At 38.3% G+C, this 21,172-nt stretch overlaps 1 protein-coding gene across 5 annotated transcripts in view; it reads left to right on the top strand.

The window, feature by feature from the left end:
• Positions 1-21,172, top strand: part of CADPS2 (calcium dependent secretion activator 2) — a 572,316-nt gene that overhangs the window by 460,241 nt on the left and 90,903 nt on the right. For all 5 annotated transcript variants that reach the window (XM_058426274.1, XM_058426269.1, XM_058426272.1 and 2 more), the window contains exon 18: positions 13,792-13,895. In XM_058426274.1, coding sequence (XP_058282257.1) covers positions 13,792-13,895 — 104 coding nt within the window. The remainder of the gene's footprint in view (positions 1-13,791; positions 13,896-21,172) is intronic.

Below are 21,172 nucleotides of genomic sequence, written 5' to 3'. Positions count from 1 at the left end.
ATGTGTGATCACCTGGATAGGGACCAAATTGAAACTTAGTTTTGTGATATATATTTTAAAAAAAAGCTGTGTGTGCGCATGATTTTTCAACTTCATATATTATTTGGAAAATATTGGTTTTCTGAGTTATCCCTATATTAGCAAGTATTATATCAAAAATATCACCACTTTAAATATCACCCTTCTCATCAGAAACATCTTAAAGTATTGAGAAGCTATCAAGTTTATAACAGATACAAGTTTTCTAAAATTCTAATTTTCCTTGAAAACTCTAATAATAGCATTATAGTAACAAACACTGGTTGTTTTTCTTAAAGTGACATGTTTACTTTAGTCATTTGTTTTTTTCAGAAAATGTCTGCCAAATAGCCAACTCTGAATAACTATGTGTTGTCAGTACTCTTTTCTACCAAAAATGATTCTGTAAGTGTGGGGAGGAGAGATGCCCTGGATGCAAATAGTCACACAAATACTTTTCCTTGAGACAATCATTCATTGTACTTCAATATGCAAAAGTGCTTTAGGCAAACTTCCCATTTTGTCACACATACTATAGTGGCTCATGCCTGTAATCCCAGCACTTTGGGAGGCCGAGGTGGGCAGATCACCTGAGGTCAGGAGTTCGAGACCAGCCTGACCAACATGGAGAAACCCCATCTCTACTAAAAAAATGCAAACTTAGCCAGGCATGGTGGTGCATGGCTATAGTCCCAGCTACTCAGGAGGCTGAAGCAGGAGTATCGCTTGAACCTGGGAGACAGAGGTTGCAGTGAGCCATGATCGTGCCACTGTACTCCAGCCTGGGCAACAAGAGCAAAACTCTGTCTCAAAAAAAAAAAAATACACACACACACACACACACACACACACACACACACACTCGAGGGCAGAGGTTTAATCAAAATAATATTTTTACTGTTTCATCAAGTATGGCTTTATATGTTACTGGCTTTTTCTTTTACTTGAGTGCATGGTGTTAAAGAATACAATGACAGTTATGATTTGCAACCGCAGCCTTGATTCATGCTAAGGCAACAGTGATTTTTACGTACTATTGCTTTTGCACCATTAGTGTAAATGTCAACAGGATGTAAAAGGCAAAAACATTTAGTATTATTTATGAAAGTAATTTTGATCTTGAAGATCCCTGAAAGGTTTTAGGTGGTCTTCCCAGTGGTCCATGGGACCACACATTGAGAACCACTGCTCCACTCCATCAATCAACTAGCTAAAACATATTAACAAAAATGAGATAACTTTCACAGTAACAACCAAACTGTAAGGTATCCAGGAATTAGCTTTGATAAAAACATGCGAAACTTTATAGACCTCTATGAAGAAAATTTTGAAACTCACAAGTCATAGAAAGTAATCTAGATAGAGATAGAGCTATTCCATGACCTAGGAGGGATGACTTAATAATATAAGATATAAATTCCGGCTGGGCGCAGTGGCTCACGCTTGTAATCCCAGCACTTTGGGAGGCCGAGGCGGGCGGATCACGAGGTCAGGAGATCGAGACCACGGTGAAACCCCGTCTCTACTAAAAATACAAAAAAGTAGCCGGGCGTGGTGGCGGGCGCCTGTAGTCCCAGCTACTCGGAGAGGCTGAGGCAGGAGAATGGCGTGAACCCGGGAGGCGGAGCTTGCAGTGAGCCGAGATTGCGCCACTGCACTCCAGCCTGGGCGACAGAGCGAGACTCCATCTCAAAAAAAAAAAAAAAAAAAGATATAAATTCTTCCCTCAAATTAATCTATAAATTCATTGCAGTATCTATCAAAATTCTAGTTTTTTAAAGAACTTGATAAATTTACCTTAAAATTTAAATAAAGTATACTGAGTAACTAAGTCAACTTAGAAAAAAAGTGTTATCTAAGACAAGTTACAAAGCCATCACCAAAGCCCATGATCCAGCAGACAGACTAGAAGCATAGGGTCAGATCCATCTATAAATGAGAGCCTGATGTACTTCATCTATAGCAAAGATGGGAGACAAATCAGTGGTAAAATGATACAGTTTTTGGGAAGTGTTATTTGAATGATGGGCTTATTTAATGGATACAGATGAACTCAATTCCTCTCGAATAGAAACCTGGTCTCCAGAGAGATTATAGATCTAAATGCAATGAAGAAAATACCACTATAAATTTAGTACTCTTTATTGTAATTATCCCCAATGGTTTTCACTTTCTCACTTCTTAGGTGATTTTCCAAGTTTGTCTAATATCTGAGTTAAAATCGTTTTAACTTTCTTATAAAACATAGCGTGCCCCCATTTTAGTTCATTTTCTACATAGAAATAAATAAAACACTTAGATAACGGATCAGAAATAGTTAATTAAATATATCCCAGATTCCCCAGGATCTGGAAAAATTATATACTTCAAAATACTTCTGTCTGGTGGATATGTGTCTTCTAAAAAAGAAAAGAAAAAAGAAAAAGTTAAAACATGCACACACACACACACACACACACACACACACACACACACAGAGACACACAGCATTTATGTAATGTCTTCTTCAGTTTGTTCCTTATTCGGAATTATTTCCTTGGCCATGATCTGTAACACTCTGAACAGCCCTTGCTAGAATCTTTCCTACTTCCTCTGAAGATGCATGGAAATCTCATTACAAGTGTTCAACACCTGTTTTCTAAAAGGTCTCAGGAAGGATGTCAGTTTGCTCAGCTCACTTGACAGTGTGTCATGTACTTGTTGTTTTTTTACTTTTATATAGAATGGGATTCACAGATAAATGCAGTCTTTAAATAACAAGGCTTCTTCCTTTCGCAAGCAATTTTATAGAATTTGTCAATCTCCAGAGACTGAATTTGAAAGCAACTAACTGGTGACCTCTCATTTACTTACTAACAGGTGCCAACAGGTACACCAAGAGACATAGCAGCATGACTTTCATGGCACCTTGTTAATCTGAGTAGGTTACATGTATGAAAAAGTCTTTTCCAATTGTACAAAACTAGAGTGATGAAAACTGACAGGTTTCTACCTCTTTATTTATCAACAGGGTTTATAAGTACCCAAAGACTCAACAGATGAAATAGTTTGGCAAATTAAGAAGGATTCATTACTTGTAGGCCCTAGCTAAGTGACCATATAGTTTCAAGCCATAAATTAAAAGACCTAGTTGAAGCTTTTTAAAAGACACACACACATTTATATTTTAATTTCAAAGAGGAGCCCTTTAAAATATCCATGAGGCATCAATGCATGCACACACATTCACGGTGATTGGCAAATTTGTGATGTTACAGCTGTAGAAATATTCAAGATGGCACTAAGCCCAACCCTACTCTGTAAACCTGGTCTTTTACACTTGCCAATTGAGAGACTTTCTTTAAATCTTAGCATGCCCTAGAAGACCTTGATTATGTATCAAAAGAAACAAAGACATACATGCAGACATCAAGATCTTTTGACTCATTTCTCATCACCCAAGGCTGCAAATCTTTTCAAATGTTATATTTCATATTGTGGTTACTGTCTCCAAATATCTTCTCTTTCCTTCTCCTTCGCTTGCCTTGCAGCTGGCAAGCCTCTGGAGTCCCTGTCCCCTGCCATTGCCCACGGAACAGACCATCTTCATCTTCGTGCCTTGCTGTGCTCTGCCTTGCCTGTATCCCCATTGTTCATAGGCAAACATTCTCCTTGAGTATGGAAAAAAGAGTTAAAGCAAGGGTCAGGCAGGAAGTGAGAGTGGAGGTGTGTTGGTGCTCCTTTTATGAATAAAACAAATGACATGGAAAGAATGTATTAGGTAAGTGCAATTAAAAAACAGGAAGGAATAGGCATGATATTAAAGATGCTATAGACTTTATGTGATTCAGTATTTGATTTTCAGTTTCTGAATTTAAATAATACTTAGAAAAAAACAGATAAAATGTATATATAAAGAACAACACACCAGGGAGGGGACTATTCATCAGTTTCAGCTACTGAATGTGTATGTGTGTATGTACACATATCTTGTGTATATGACATGGCTAAAGAACAGTCTTTTTTGAGACAGGGTCTCACTCTGTCACCCAGGCTGGTGTGCACTGGTGCAATCACGGCTCACTGTAGCCTCTGCCTCCCAGGTGGGCTCAAATGATCCTCCACCCTCAGCTTCCTGAGTAGCTTGGGACCACAGGCACATACCACCATGCCTGGATAATTTTTTTTTTTTTTTTGGTAGAGATAGGGTTTTGCCACTTTGCCCAGGCTGGTCTTGAACTCCTGAACTCAAGCAATCCACCCACCTCGGCCTCCCAATGTGCAGGGATTACAGGCGTGAACCATGGCACCCAGCAGAGATCAATCTTTTAAAAAAATGTATGGCTGAGTATGGTGGCTCACGAATGTAATCCCAGCACTTTGGGAGGCTGGTAAAAATGGATCACTTGAGCTCAGGAATTTGAGATGAGCCTGGGCAACATAGTGAGACCCCATCTGTATAAAAAGAAATTTAATTAGTTGGGCATGGTGGTGCACTCCTCCAGCTACTTAGGAGGCTGAGGTGGGAGGATTGCTTGGGCCTGGGGCCAGGAGGTTCAAGGCTGCAGTGAGACGTGATCACGCCACTGCACCCTAGCCCGTGTGACAGAGCAAGACTCTGTCCAAAAAAAAATTAAAAAAAAAAAAAAGCTATTACACAATTAGCTGGCAAAATTACCACTGGAAAAATTTTATGCTATCATTAAAATCCTATAACACAGTTATATCCAGAACTATCCAGAGCAAACTAAGTAGACAGCATAGAAAACTTTCTTCTCCCTCAAGCCTTCATAGTCTTTGCAGCCAGCAATGCTGTAGACATATTTGTCCCTGTGAGACCTTAGCTTTTCTTACTTCATAAACTTTGGGAGAGCCAAGGTCTCAATGAAAAGACAACTTTAATAAAACTCAAATTGGGCCAAATGTGTCTCCCGCCTCTTATAAATCATGTAAGAATAGAAGCCTGTGACAAATGATAAACCAAATATTAATTTTTGCTTGTGTGTTCTAGTAATCTATTCTCTGTAATTCCATCACTATCATCTCTTACTTTAAGATCTTTAGAGGAGATTATGCCTCAGTATTCCACCCCAAGATAGTCTCACAGAGTCACTGAGTTTTACCTCACATGTACCTGACGTTTTATGGCTCACCACTCATGGGTCAGCACTTACTGTTGGCTTATGGAGACTGCTCAGTTTGGATTCAGCCCAGCTGTCATTGGCCTATACTCTAGTGGCCAATTCTCCTTTGTTCAATAGCTGGCCATTGGCTTACAGTGAATTTACCGATGCGAAAGATAATCTAGGTAAAGTAGTTAATGTGACTGTGATGACAGAACAATTATTCCAAAGCACTATGTTATTAGCATGGTTAATTCCAGGGAAATATTAACCGCAAATCTTACTTTAAATGGCAGAGTCATTAAATGAATTGGTCCCAAAGGAAGCCATGGAATTAGGAGGCCACAGATCTATTGTTTTCAAACAAATGTGGCATTAGTATTTGTGTGGATTTTAAATACCTATCGGGAGGCTATACCATCCTGGATTAATTATTTTCATTTATATATAGGATTTCCCAAATGTGGACACTATCCTATCTGGCAATCAGTTCGGATTCTGCAGAAAAAGTCACCTTTTACCTGAAATAAGGTTTATATAAAGGTATAGCTTGATTTCAGGGAAAGGAGGAAATAATCAAAGTTTACGTAGGTCACCTTTGTTTTTAACTTTGCTTTTCGTAACCACTGGTAGTTCTCGAAGTGCATTCCCTACACCAGCATCATAAGCATCACCTGGCAACTTGTTAGAAATGCAAATTCTTGGGACTCATCCAAGACCTACTGAATCAGAAACTCGGAATGATGCCAAGCAGTTTGTGTTTTAGCAAGTCCTCCAGGTGATTCTGATGCATGCTGAAGCCGAGAAATGGAGATCTATACTGAAGGTACTCCATTCATTGATGAAAGCAGTACATAGTCCAACACTTGTGGAACCATAATATCATTTGGGTTGCAGTCAGGTAAACCAGGAGAGAGTCAATGATTCCTCATTTTCTTTCATTAGTTGGCAGTGCCAGGTCTTAGCGATGTCACAGATAGTGGAACAATTATAGGCCAGTTGACCCTAAAGAACTGAAAAAAGTAAGTTGGGTTTTGGGAACCACCTCACCCCCAGATTTTGAGGCAGTCTTCTAAACAAGTTGTGTACTATCTCCTCTAGGGTACTGAGTCCAAAAGTTCCTTAGGTGCACCTAGCCACAAGTTCTAAAAACTGGCAGACAGATGGCAGGGACAGGAATGGGTTATTTTTTTAATGGGTAAGGAAGTACCTAATTTCCCACTCTCCTATCTTGGAATAAGAAAGCCTGTAAATATTGAGATCTGGCCAGGATTGACCTCCTGGAGCCTACTTGTCCTAGACTTTGTCACCATGTAAATTACCACAGGTTGCTGTAGCCAGAGCTGGAGGATGGGTCAGAAAATCTAGATAAAAATTTAGACTTTCCAACTGAGTCATCAGTCTGTACTATGCAAAGAGGGAGGATGTTGATATCAGAGTTAAGATTCAAATTAGAGCAGACTGGGGATCCAGTAGAAATTCCCTGGCTAGCTAAGGTAAACTAAAAGGACTTATGGTTTATTTATTTTTATTTTTATTTATTTATTTATTTTGAGACGGAGTCTCACTCTGTCACCCAGACTGTGGTGCAGTGGTGCGATCTCAGCTCACTGCAACCTCTGCCTCCGGAGTTCAAACAATTCTCCTGCCTCAGCCTCCCAAGTAGCTGGGATTACAGGCGTGTGCCACCACGCCAGGCTAATTTTTTTTTTTTTTTTTTTTTTAATAGAGACGGGGTTTCACCATGTTGGCCAGGCTGGCCTCGAACTCCTAACATCAAGTGATCCACCCACCTCAGCTTCCCAAAGTGCTGGGATTACAGGCATGAGCCACAGTGCCTGGCCAGGGGATTATGGTTTATAAATGAACAGAAGGCATCTAACATTAATGAGTTACCTAAGATAGAGTATTTTCTGAACTCTGTAATTAGGACAATTTGTTTATGTGCCTAAAGCATTGTGTATATGTGCGTGAGAGTGTGTAAGGTAATGTTGCTTTATATTTCTGCAAGGGAACAGCTAGGGGATCAATCACTATCTCCTTTAGTGGGGAGAGGGAAAAGAAAGGATCCATTCCACCATTTCTTCAGCTGGGCCTAATGGTAGATAAGTTTTGCCAGCAAGCAGTCCACAAGAGAGTAGGCTGACAGTCCTTGTTACTGGCTGACATTTGGGGTTCCATGTAGAAGAAATTAGATACTGTGCCCTTGGCCCCTAATGTCCTTGTTCTTTACAAGCTCTCAAAGTAAAGCCTTACTGTTTGGGCCTCACTTCAGAGAGTGCCCCAGGTGACTGCTTCCGTGTGCTCATATCCCTGCTGTTGCCGAACTATAGTCCTTCTTTTCCCTTGTTTCACTAGATAGTGGAGATTTTCCCATTTTCTCCCTTTTTCCACACCTCTTTTCTGATTTTCCGAAGTTATCCCTACAGTCCCTTATTAAGATTTTTGTGTTTCTCACCTCAGCTATCTCCTGAACATCAGGACTTCTTCATCATCCGTCTGATATATAGTCATTAGCTGGAGAGGGAAGAAGCAGAGGAGTGAGTGAATGCTTTTGTCTAAATGGGAGGGGAAGAGGTGGAAGACTTCCACTTTGGACTGTTGCTAGCTTTGTAAACTCGAAAACATACCTACCACAATAATTTCATTCTGAAAAACTCCATATGATATACATAGCAATTTAAAGCCTTCTTATTGATGCATCTTTGATCCTATTTCTTGCAAGCTAATAACCCTGTTCTTACATACTGCTTACATTTAGTTCACTCTCTTTACAGACTTTATAACAGATCTTCTTTATGTTGACCAAAAATGGATTATAGGTTGCCATATTCTACCTTATAATCTGGTTAGAAAGAGATGTATATAAATTCTTTGAAGACAGAAATAATATCTTTTTAATCATTGTATCCCCTCAGTGGCTGGCGAAGTATCTTACATGGAATAAAATGTTTGTTGAATCAAATTCAGGGCCACGGAATCTGAGGAGTTTAAAAACCAAAGAAGAAATGAATGCATATACAGGAATTATTTTTTCATGCTCCCTAGCTGATCTTCATGGCCTAGATGCAAAGGAGGGAAGAAGACAGGGAAGTATTGGGATGGAATTATTTCCATAGTCCTTCAATCTAACACCATCTTCAACACTATTTATTGTTTAGCTGCAAGTACAGATACAGTCAGCTCATTAAAAGTTAAGATCATGGTGAGTGGAGGTGAGGATATTTAAAATCTCTCTTATCAAAATTAATTTGTGACAATTGTTACATAATATATACATAAATCATCATGTAGGATTATTAGCAAATACTTTTTTATTCATCAATTTAAAAATTTTTTAAGTTAAGGTCAAAGCATGACAAATTACTGCATATCATATATGGATAAAAAGGAAGGTATCTTACTGGTCTTCTTCCCACATCCTGGTTCACCATGAGCATCACTGTGCATCCACCACAGGGACTCTGACAGGGAATAGTAGCAAGGGAGGCAGCCCAGTCCAGTGTGCCAGGGGTATGCCCCTTTCTGAAGCCATGGAGTAGAATGAAACCCTACCAAAGCAAACAGTCAAGCTGTCTTTTTACATCTTTCCATCTTCCCTCCCCTTCCCCAGTAGGATCTCTCCTTAAATGTACGGAGATATAATTAAAAATGAATTGTTTCAATGAGCCAAGGAGTGTTACAGAAAGCCAAAAGTGTTCCAGAGCGAAGAAGAATCATAGCCAAGAACAATGCATTGAAATTCATCAAGAAACCTTGCTACTTTTGGCATGTTTGTTTTAAATGTCACTGTTTGAAATGTATTACAACAATCAGCAATTTGGTGTGAAGCTTGAAGGATGTAGAGCCATCTGTAATGCTTTGGATATGTTACAAAATGAGTGAAAAAAAAACATTTTAAGGAAGAATTCTCAAATATTCCCAATGTTCGGCTTTTTAATGGAGCTATTGATAACCTTGTTATCTAATAGAATTATGACTATAGAATGCATTAAACTTCTTGGCCGTAGCCAAATGGGTGAAACCAGAGACAGGATACACAGTGTACTTGATAAAATGCTATCTATTTAAAGTATTAGAGTGGCTATTATGTTCAAGTACAAAGTTTTGATCCTCTCAATAAACTTAATCTAGGAAGAATAAATGTTTTAGAATGTTTTTAAATTTCACTAGAACACAGGGTACTCTCAGAGTTTGTACTTAAGATAGTGTCACATGTAATAGCTGATTTTGAAAGATTCACACATAATAAGTTCTGAGGTTGGTTCTGTGATGCTTTTCTATTATTGCATACTTGTGGCCAAGGATATGGAGTGGGGGCATTTCTGTGTGATTTTTATTGAGAAAGTTGAAAATGAAAAAGAATTGTAGTAATTCAAGTCATTGTAGTATTATTTCTGTCTGTATGACATCAGAGGTAAGATTTTAATGTCATCTCAGCCAGCAACAAACTGTATAACCTCAGACACCTTCAACCTCTCCAAGACTCTGGAAATGGAGGATCATGATTATCTAATTTGCAGGATGCTTGTGAGGATACAGAAGAGTATGCAGGATTTATTTTTCCTATATACTTTAGTGATTTAAAATAAGTTAAATATTCTAAACTGAAACAATATTGTGCATTGTAAAATGTGTAAACATGCAGAGTTAGGCAAAGATTCAAATAGTGCTAGTCCCTAGCACTAAAGTATGTAGGAGAAATAAATTTCTAATCTTTGATACATAAATAAATTTTATTTCCTTTATCTTTCTTTATGAAAAACTTGTTATACACATATATGAGTCCATTGAAATAATATAATGCAAAATCTAAGTGTAACATTTATGGGAGGCATAGATTGCTTCAGCTAGAAGGAATTTTAGAAATTATCGGCCGGGCGCGGTGGCTCAAGCTTGTAATCCCAGCACTTTGGGAGGCCGAGGTGGGCGAATCACGAGGTCAGGAGATCGAGACCACGGTGAAACCCCGTCTCTACTAAACATACAAAAAATTAGCCGGGCGTCGTGGTGGGTGCCTGTAGCCCCAGCTACTCGGAGAGGCTGAGGCAGGAGAATGGTGTGAACCCGGGAGGCGGAGCTTGCAGTGAGCAGAGATTGCGCCACTGCACTCCAGCCTGGGCGACAGAGAGAGACTCCGTCTCAAAAAAAAAAAAAAAAAAAAGAAAAAAGAAATTATCTGGTTCAGTGCTTCTTAGCATCTGTTTGGTTTATAGACAACTTTGAGAATCTGATGAAAGATACGGTCTTTCTCCCCTACCCCAAAAATGCCTCTACATACAAAAATTAGTACATAATTTAAGGGGTTCAAGAACCCTCTGACTCCCAAACTTAATACTCGTCATCTAAAAATGGAGAAATTAAGAAAGATAAGTGATATGCTCTTGAGGCTTAAAAGTTATTTTGAAGACATTTTCTGACAAAGTTTTTGTTTCTGAAGAAAGCTTTTTCTTTAAGAATTTCAGAACTAAACATTTGTCAGTTATTCGAGAAGTGTTCTCAGACTACAGCTGCGTTTTATCGTGAGCATGCTCTCTTATCCACCCTTGATGTATTAGATACAGATGAGCTCTTTGCAATCACATGTAAAGTTAAAAATTTTGGGGTATTGATTGAATTTTTTAACATTCTTTTCCTCCCATAATTATTCTGCTGCATTCTCAGTAAACATTCATTAAATACCTGCCATGGTCCAAAGCGCCTGCACAAGATAATCGTATGAATGAGAATCAGTTTCTAACTTTGATCTAGTACAGTTTAGCAACAGACTCATGAGCCTGTAATAGGGGAGCTCAGAGAGAGGAGCAACTCATTCAGACCCAGAACTCTGAGAAGGTCCAATTTTAAGGTAGCATTAAAGTAGAATCTTGAAGCAGAGCAGCAGTTTGTCAGGCAAAGATTCAGATAGCCTAACTCTGCATGTTTGTAGATTTTACAATGCACAATTTTTTTTAGTTTAGAATATTTAACTTATTTTAAATCACACTTATGTGGCAATGTAATTAGTGCTAAAATATATGGGATGGTCCATTGAAGACCCATTGCCTAACTTTATCAACCGTGCATCATCATTCTCTGAGCCATGAGGTCTCCAAACCTCAGAGTCATACTCCTCTCTGGCCTGCAAATTCTAGCCACTCAACAATGGCTCACAAATTCTTCCTTTGGAGTGTCTGTGCATCTTTCCCTTCTTTTCTATTCCTACTATCATCTTTCCATAGTTCACTATTCTACTAAACCAGACTCTCAGGATCCATATCACACACTTTCACCAATCCTTGTTGGACACAACCACCAAATACATTTTCCTAAAATTAATTTATTCTGAGGCCCTGCTAAGAAACATTTGCCCCAAGTTATTCATAGGATATAGTCATCTAGTCTGCTTATTATCTTAATGTCTCCCATAATCACCCATCGTTCTTAGCACATTCTTAACTCCAGCCAGGCAAGTACAAGAGCCCACATGTTCAAGTCTCACCTTCACTGCTTTTTAGCTGTTGCATTTATCTTTTTGAGCATGTTTCCTTATCTGTGAGTTACATGAATAAAAAACAAAGCTGTTAGGAAAATGTGTGTGCTAACACATGGGAAGTGCCCCGGCTTGTGCCTGACACATAATTGGCTCTCAAGAAAATGTAACATTTCCCCTTTTTTTTTTTTTTTTTTGAGACGGAGTCTGCCTCTGTCACCCAGGCTGGAGTGCAATGGTGCGATCTTGGCTCACTGCAACCTCTGCCTCCCGGGTTCAAGCGATTCTCCTGCCTCAGCCTCCTGAGTAGCTGGGATTACAGGTGCCCACCACCGGGCCCCAGCTAATTTTTGTATTTTTAGTAGAGACGGGGTTTCGCCATGTTGGCCAGGCTGGTTTCGAACACCTGACCTCAGGTGATCCGCCTGCCTGAAACTGTAACATTTCTAATGGTTGTTATTATCACCTTTCTCCAAAATCCACCTCATCTGTGTCATACAGTATTTCTTCTCTAAAAATTCCTCCTCCTCTTCCCCGGTCATTTGTTATTTCTAAGACCATGCTTCAGGCTTACCTTCCCCCGATGTCTCCCCTAGACCTGCTTTCAGCAGTCTTCCCTCACATTTCCTGCATCACCAGTAGGTTTGTCTCATGGTGCTTTCAAACTTTTCCTAGGGGCCTTCTCTTCCTGACGAAACTAGAACAGCTAGAGCGGCCCCCAAATTAAGTAGGTTGTCATGCAAAGTCATAAGCCTCCTTGACTTCATGCTTCTTTGAGGATGTTGAAATGTTCATGGAACAGATGAAACATTTGATCATTCATGTCTATGGATCTTTTCAGTAGAGATTTTCTGGTTCTGAGTTGAGATTGGAAGTATGTCTCATACTGCCTTCTACTTCCTACAGCCAGCAACATTATAGGCACACTTGACTATTTGGTGTTTCACACTGATTTTTCTAAAGAATTATTGTAATTTTTGAACCTTGTCACAGAGGAGCAATGGCTTTCCATTCTGTAGGGGAATATAGTAGGAAGTGTATATGGCTTGAGGGTTGAGGGATGTGAACTCCACATCAGTACATTGCACTGTGTCTGAGCTACAGTGAGTGTATAATGAATATTTAATGAATGAGCACCAATCATAAGCAGTGTTTCAATGCATCATTGTACATCCGAATACATTAGAACAGAGCAAATGAAAGTGTCTCCTCCAAATTTAAGGCTGAGGTTTTAGGAAGAAGTAAATCAAGGGAAAAGTGTTGCAGGAAAAAAAATGGTCTTTAAGTTCTCCAGAAGAATCTCTTTTACTGAAAATTAGATTTTCTTTCCTCACAACCTCCTTGCTGAGCAAAGAGAAAGAGCCTATGAATCCCAGACAACATTTATCTTTATTGTCCTTATTGGGAACTGATCTTTACATTGTTTTGAAACAGTTTCATTACACAGGGCCTCTTTAATTTCTGCCAGCTTGTTGAATCTTAGAAAATAACTACTTTACCTTCTCTGTAGCAGAATTTCAGGTAACTGCACTTAATCTTATTGTGGTCTCCTTTTTATACCAGTTCGGCTTACTGCAGAAAGAACCTTCAGCTTCAAAGAACACTTCTGCCTTCGTCCCCCACAACCCCCTCAGTTGGAAAGGTGGGGTGGGATGGTGGCTGGGAAATAGGGAGGAAATCAGTCAATTGCTAGCTGTCAGAGTTGTTTTAGGTGACTTTGTACTTCTTGAATTTAAGATCACCATGAACTATAGACATTAAAGGCTGGGAATTTAAATAGCAACAAAAAAGCATGGATTTTGCTAATGCCAGGAATGACTCATCTGGTGAGAATGGTATTGTACTGATAATACAATACAGAGAGAAAGAAAAGACTGTGGTATCTGCTCTCTTTGTGTTGCTGACCTTGAGGAGAATTATAACTTGTTTGTTGCAGAAGTTGAGCATCTAATGTGCTGATGCACCTGTTCTTATATATTAAATGGCAAAGCACTTGCAGTTCCCTGTCATTGCTTTGTGGGTGAAATATTTCCTGCAATCTGGTGAACTGTTTTTTTTCTTTTTATAATGTATTCATTTGTATTTCTTGTATTTCTTATTTCTCATTCTATTTCAACATTCTAGTCTCATCATTACGTCTTCAAACATGTTGGGCTTTTTATTTTCAAGGTAACATGATTATGATTTTTTTTCACATAGAGACCATGAACCAGGCATCTCCTGCTAGAAAGCTGGAAGAGATTCTTCATCTGGCAGAGCTCTGCATAGAAGTCTTACAGCAGAATGAAGAGCATCACGCAGAGGTGATGACCTGTTTTCACTGTAGTATAAAGCTATATGTAAGGCTTCACCATGGTTGTGGCTACACTGAATAAGTGGCCTGCCCATAGTCTTGATACATATCTGAATATTTAATGAATAAGCACCAACGATAAGCAGTGTTTCACTGCATCACTGTACATCCCATTGCACATTTACGTATGAGAACATGTGAATTTTCTAAAAACATAACTCCTATATATTACAAAGCAATTGTGTGTGTGTATAATTTCATGTTTATTCCTGACAACAAACACTGATGGGATCTGTGCCGTGAGAAATTAGCTCATCAGTTATTGAAGAAGGGGGAAAGTTAATGACCACAAGAGGGCTTGCAGTGACCCTAAGGCAACTTTCAGAGCTATTCTGCAAGAAGAGATTTTTATTTCCCAAACCAAGGGGTAATTTCCACTGGGCTTTTTTTTTTTTTTTTTTTTTTTTTTTTTTTTTGGTTCTCTATTTGCTGTCTCATTGGTAATAGCAAGACTGCAGTAACAAAGGAAAGAAATTTCACTCTATTTCTGACACAATTCCATAAATAGTTTGCCTGCCTTTCATTGAGGGCAGTTAGTTAACAGCAAGGGCTACAGAAAAGTCCTATAATTAATCAACCTGCATTGCCTTCAGTCCAAATGTGTAACTGGTAAGAGGCAAAGACAGAACACAAACCCATCTTGCAATGCTGCATCATGTGCTTTTCCCCTATGCCGTGATTGCTTAGGTTTAGAAAAGTAAGTTAACGTGGAAGGGGAAAATTTGTGATACACTGTAAGACAAAACTTTAGTAGAAAACAATCATAAGTATATGGTTGATAACTCCAGGCTTTCACTCTCAACATTGAACTTTTCACTTTTTTGAATTAAGTTTTAATCAAACCTGTATTGTTTATAATTTTTTACAGTTCTAATTACATATTAACATTCACTAAAGATCTGGAGTGGCTTTTCACCAAGCAGACTGCATATTCTGAGACTTAAAATTCTCATTCTTTCTAATAGCCATGAGTTTATTAACAAAAATGAAAGAGTTTTCTGACTTTGAGTTGGGTGGGGAGAATGTGTAGCATTAAATAAATATAATAAATGTCAGTGCCCTGACAGTGCTTTTATTCTTGAGGAAGCACATGAAATGAGCAAGAATAAAAATGACCAAATACATATGAGTTTACAGAATTTTTGTATTTAATGAAGCCTAGTTCTAAAAAATCTAAGAAACTACAGGAACTACATTTTAAGCCAATTCATAGAAAAGAGTACTCATGCATCCTTACTATAGGTAACTAAGATTTATTGTATCTGGTTATAAATATGATATCTGGTTATAAATATGATCATTCAAAACATCTGCTTTTAGCTCACACTGTGGAATCTAGTTTTTAGCTTGCATCTGTCATGTGTGAACTTGTTATGGATATTTTATTTTAAACTGAAGAAACAGCTGCTTCAATAATTTGAAATGAATTCCCAGGAGGTTCTTTTCTAGGCTGGTACCACAGCTATGTTACAATGAAAGTGATTATGTGATAAAATATATGTATGTTTTGTCTTTGTCTTTTGTTAAAAGGTATTATTGTCAGAATATTAGGATTTTTGAATTAAAAAATCTATTAATAATTGGATATTCAATTGCAGTATATATTTCAGCAAAACAGGTATATCTTTTATTCTCAAACATTTTACAAAAACTAAAAATTAAATGTTAGTTATACTTCTTGCAATCACTAAAATGCTTTTCAAAGTATAATGTATCCAAACACAATTAAAATGTATATATTATTTACTAATCCACAAAATACAGTTGACTTTATTAAATAGAGATAATCATTATTCATAAATATCACTATACTAGATACTGAAATATAGGACTATTATGATGACCTTTTTTAAAGATGTTTTGTAACACTATGGCAATTGTTCTACTCTACAATGCTTCCAAATTCTTGGAAACCCTCAGGGAAGAGAGGTGAGTAAAATGATTTCCGCTATTTTATTAGCATAGGATACCTCTTTTATGTGAATTTAAGATACAATCTACTCTGATTGTAGTTCATTTTAAAGCCAATTAGTCCTTTCTTTGAAATTACAGAATGTCTGTTTTTCTTTGAATGTGCTAATTTTTGTTATATTGTTTTGTGTATGTATCTTATTAATAATTGCTTGCATAGTTACTGATGGCCATCTAAGTAAAACATGACTGAAGGGATGTTGATATTTGGTTTGTGTCTTTGGTTGTTTTTTGTCCTTTAAAAAACCAAAACAGAAAATCTCACGTTTTCTCTGAACAATATTGGGGAGTGAATTGGTCTGATTCCAGACTGACTTCCAGAGTGAGTTGGTGGACTGCATTCTGCACTGATACTTATTTTGCTGGGTGTTCAATCTAGAGTTCCTTTGCTCCATGAAAGAGCACCTGGCTCAGCTCCCTTGGTGGAGGTTAATGTATCTGCCTCAAAGAGACCTTCAAGTGGCTCGCATGTCAGCTCCTTTTATTTTCATTCTTCCTCTCTCCACAGTGGCAGTTTACTTTACAGGGCTAAGAGGTTGTTTCTATCCTTCAACAATTTCTCAGTTAAGCAGGTTTCATGTCCTTCAGATCTTTGACAGTAACTTATCAGGCAGTTTTCCCTTCTCTTTGAAGGCCTCTCAACCTCTCTTCTCAGGCTTTTCTGCAGAATTCCGGTGTTTTCTCCTTAGAAAGATAGTTTAAGTTCCTTTCCAGAAAATCTTTAAGGCTGCCTCCACATTTCAGTGACCAGACCATCTCTGACCAGGTATTTTAGGCAAACTGATCTGACAACTCTCCATCTAAAAGCCACTTGCTTTGACAGAGTTAGGAGGTGTCAAATGCCTGCTGAAAAAGCCATAGTCCCTCACCAGTACGCCCCCTCCACACACACCATTTTACTGATAAGAAAACAGACCCAGGAAAATTGAGCAACTCGCCACGGTTGCACAGCTAGTGAGCGATTGGGTGAAGACTCAGAACAGGCTCCAGACCTGGACATTTTCCAATAAACCACATTTCTGTTTTGCAATTTAAGTAGAATGGCAGGAGTGATTGTCCTGCCTTAGTTCTGCTGACAGATTTGAACCGCAGCATCATAACAGGGATGTAGATGCATACCGTGGTGATCACAATGCAAACCTGGTTATGTCCCTTTCCATTCTGTCATTCTCTTCTTTCCTTGTACTGTGGTATATATCCAAGGACTCTGCCTAAGAGGGATGGATGGAGTGCTGAGAATATCAGTAGAAGGGCTGAGAGGGAGGGATCATGAAAAATATGAGCACAACTCAAGTCGTTACTTGGTTGCTTATTATTACAGCAAAATATTGACTTAAGATCCTTAAAATCTTTTAAATACGATGTCATCTACCAAATCCATTCCACCGTGGGCAAGAAGGTTGTTTGGCAGTAATTTGGTATTTGCAATGCAGACAGCTCTCAGTTCACTGCAAATGGTTGACTCATTTGCAGGGCTGCTTCAACAAGAGCCTGGACAGTGGGAGTTCAGTGTGAACACACGTATTTGTGCATATGTGCATTCCCCTAAACATCAGTATCTGAACCAAATTATGCTTCTGGTTGGATTCTAATGTAAAGAGAAAGGACATTTTATTTTTTAAATTTATTTTTGTTTGTGTGTATCCTTATTCCTCGCTAACTGGCATGCGTGCCTAAGGAATATACTAAAGTGTGGTTATACAAAAGAATTGACCATGAACAAAATCGATTTCCTGTCGACTAACTAGATTACAATAGTCTCAACAGTTGAAATGACCTCAATTACACATTGTTGATATCTGGATAGTCAGTGAGATAAACCTTTTTTAGGATGGGTTTAAATTTAAAGTTATATTAGCCTCTGGACCAACAAATGTCCCTCATCTTGGAAGAGGATGACCATCAAGTAGCTTGCATATGGCTCAGGTATAGAAGTAGAATTCTCATTTCAGCAGTGACTCTCAAAACCAATTGCATGAGCATGAATGCTCTACCAAAAATGTTTGTTCATTATTTACAGATTTATAATATATATAAATGAGGATAATACTTTACATTCTCATATGTTTTGAAGCATTTTCAGCTCATCATCTCACTTGGTTATTGCTATATCTATGTTTATGAACCTGATTATCAGTGAATCACAGGAGTTGTAAAAAACTTATGATTAGTTAGACAATAGGTGTCACCTGTTCATTCTGTCTGTCCCTCAAGAGAACTTAAATATTTTTAGAATATGGCCCTCAGAATCATGTCGCTGTGTATGTGAGTATGTGTGTATGTGTGTGGCAGGGGCAGGGGATACTATAGATACTGGATTGTCTCCAGAACCTTTAGGATTATCGACAAGGTACAGAATTGCAAACTAATCTTGTCTTGGGGAATAAATAGGCACAAAATGTATTTCAAAGTCAGACTCACTGTTTTTGCTCATTTAGGCAGCCATCCTCCTTTTTTGTTTTAAATTATAAATTTTTATTATATTTTGAGGGCAAAAGTAATCAAGGCCAGGTGCGGTGGCTCACACCTGTAATCCCAGCACTTTGGGAGCCTGAGGTGGGTGGATCACCTGAAGTCAGGAGTTCAAGACCAGCCTGGCGAACATAGCGAAACCCCATCTCTACTAGAAATACAAAATTAGCTGGGCATGGTGGTGGGCACCTCTAATCCCAGATACTTGGGAGGCTGAGACATTAGAATCACTTGAACCTGGGAGGCAGAGGTTGCAGTGAGCTGAGATTGTGCCACTGCACTCCAGCCTGAGTGACAGAGCAAGACTCCACCTCAAAAAAAAAAAAAAAAAAAAAGTAATCAAATGCCTCAGCTTTTAATAAAAATTAGAAAAGATATAAAGAAATCAGGCCATAAATCAAAAGATACTAACAGTGGTCTGATCTGCTGATGGTAGATGGATGGATGGATGGATGGAGAGAGAGAGAGATGATAGACAGGCAATGTGCCATATGCCTCCCTTAAGAAGACACCATATGTGTAAGAACTTGGTCTCTAGGCTCCAGCTGACTTAGATTCAATCATTGCTTTGTTATCTACCAACTGTATGACTTTGGGCAAGTTATTTAATCTCTGTTTGCTGACCTATAAAGTAAGGATAATTGTACAATCTACCTGAAATAATTGTTTGGGGGATTAAGTAAGATGATGTTTATAAAACCTTTAGAATAGTACTTGGCACATAAACACTATTTAATTCCTGTTGGACATTATTTTTAAAACACATAAACTCACATAAGATTTGTATGAATTTCGACACATATTTGTAATTACTGATTGCGGTAGTTAACACATACTTGTAATTACTGATTGCGGTAGTCAATTATTACATTTGTACAGCAATAAACTTTTATATTTATTTGATTTTCACAGCAACAGTGGGAGAGGTTAGGGCAAGTATTGTTATTGCCTATTTGCAGATAAATAAATGGAAATCCACCCAGTGAACTGATTTGACCGTTATCACTCAAGTATCATCACTAAGCTCAAAATCTCAGTACTCTGCTTCTCGGTTCAGGGTTCATTTTTACCTGACGCTGTTGTAAACTACATTTACTACAAAAAAAAAAAAAAAAAGGCTTTTCAAGTATTATCAGCTTGCCACATATTTGTATTGCTTATTTGTATTATTAATCCTGTATAAGTTTGTGGTTTTTTTTGTTTTTGTTGTTGTTGTTGTTTTGTTTTTTTTTTAAGACAGTGTCTCGCCCTGTCACCCAGGCTGGAGTGCAGTGGCGTGATCTTGGCTCACTGCAACCTTCGCCTCCTGGGTTCAAGCGATTCTCCTATCTCAGCCTCCTGAGTAGCTGGGATTACAGGTGCACTCCACCATGCCCAGCTAATTTTTGTATTTTTAGTAGAGACGGTGTTTCCCCATGTTGGCCAGGCTGGTCTCGAACTCCTGACCTCAGGTAATCCGCCCTCCTCGGCCGCCCAAAGTGCTGGGATTACACTTGTGAGCCACCGCACCCTGCTGGTAGGAAGTTTTTTAAGCTGAAGGACTTAAAATCAAGGTGTGTTTTTTATTTCCCTCTTAAGCAAATTAAACATTGCCTTCTGCCTCTGCCATCTCATTTACACTAATTAGTGGCTTAGCATTAAAGCCAAAAGAACTTTAACTCGGATAATCATGACTTCTGTTTAGTACCCTGTAGATGGATGCATTTCTGAGGAAGGTTTTCTCCTCCCTGGTGGAGACCCTGATGCTGTTGAACCTCAGCCACCCCACAGGAAGTAATACCCTAGGGAGGGAATTATACAGCCCCTCATCTTCCTACCAACCCAGGGTGGGATGGCAAGAAAGAGAAGGGGACAGGTGGTAGACAAGACCCTGTATTCTCAAGGTAACTGCAACTGTTGCTTTCATTTTCAAGGACAGTGATTGCTTAAAGCGTTCTCTAGTCATCATTAGGAGAAGAAACATTCATCACAGATTGGTTTACATTCATTAAGAATAGCATCATCAGGAGTACAACTTGAGATATAAATATATACTTCTGCAAAACAATGAAATTTTCCAGTTGATGGCAAAATCTTGCCAACCTGAAGCTATTGGCAAGATTCTTTTGTGTGGAAAAAAAAAAAAAAAGTGTATTCCATTTTATTTCATTCCTCATCCTGGCTCTGTCTTCCAAGTTAACTTTAAGAAGACCTTTAGGAATTTTTCTCAGAGTCCTGAAACAACCTGAACTAACGTGACTGTTATTTTCTTAATTTTAACCTTTTGCAAAGATATTGGCTGTGAACTGGAAGTGAGATTTTGAAAATGTCTCTTTGCAGGGCTGCATTTTTCTGTGCTGCTCTACTCAGAGTTGGGAATCTCAGGTTCTTCTTTTCTTTGTCACCACTATAGCTACAAAAGATAGGTGCAAGATCTGTGTAATGAAATGATATATACTTTTTGTGTGTTTTTATGTTATGTCATATACCCATTTTATCACATATTTAACCAAAAAATATTCAAAGGTAATATATGCAAAAAACAGTATGCTCAATTTTCATCATGCATACCATTCCCAACCAGTTTTCACATTCATATATTGGTCACAGCATTGAGCCAGGCGTTAAAATGTCCCCAACTCTCAAATCCAGTATTTATACTACACTGTTCTTCTTTAAGTCAGCCTTTACCATCTGCTAATTAATTACATGGCAATCTTTTTAGTTACTGATTATTATTTTATATATATTATCTTAAGGCCATATTTACTATAAATGTGAAACATGAAATTTTTATAAACATGA

Source organism: Hylobates moloch, unplaced genomic scaffold (assembly GCF_009828535.3).
Source record: "Hylobates moloch isolate HMO894 unplaced genomic scaffold, HMol_V3 SCAFFOLD_1, whole genome shotgun sequence".
NCBI classification, from domain to species: domain Eukaryota; kingdom Metazoa; phylum Chordata; class Mammalia; order Primates; family Hylobatidae; genus Hylobates; species Hylobates moloch.
Note: the sequence above shows the minus strand (reverse complement) of the source record. Positions and strands in the feature narration are given on the sequence as shown.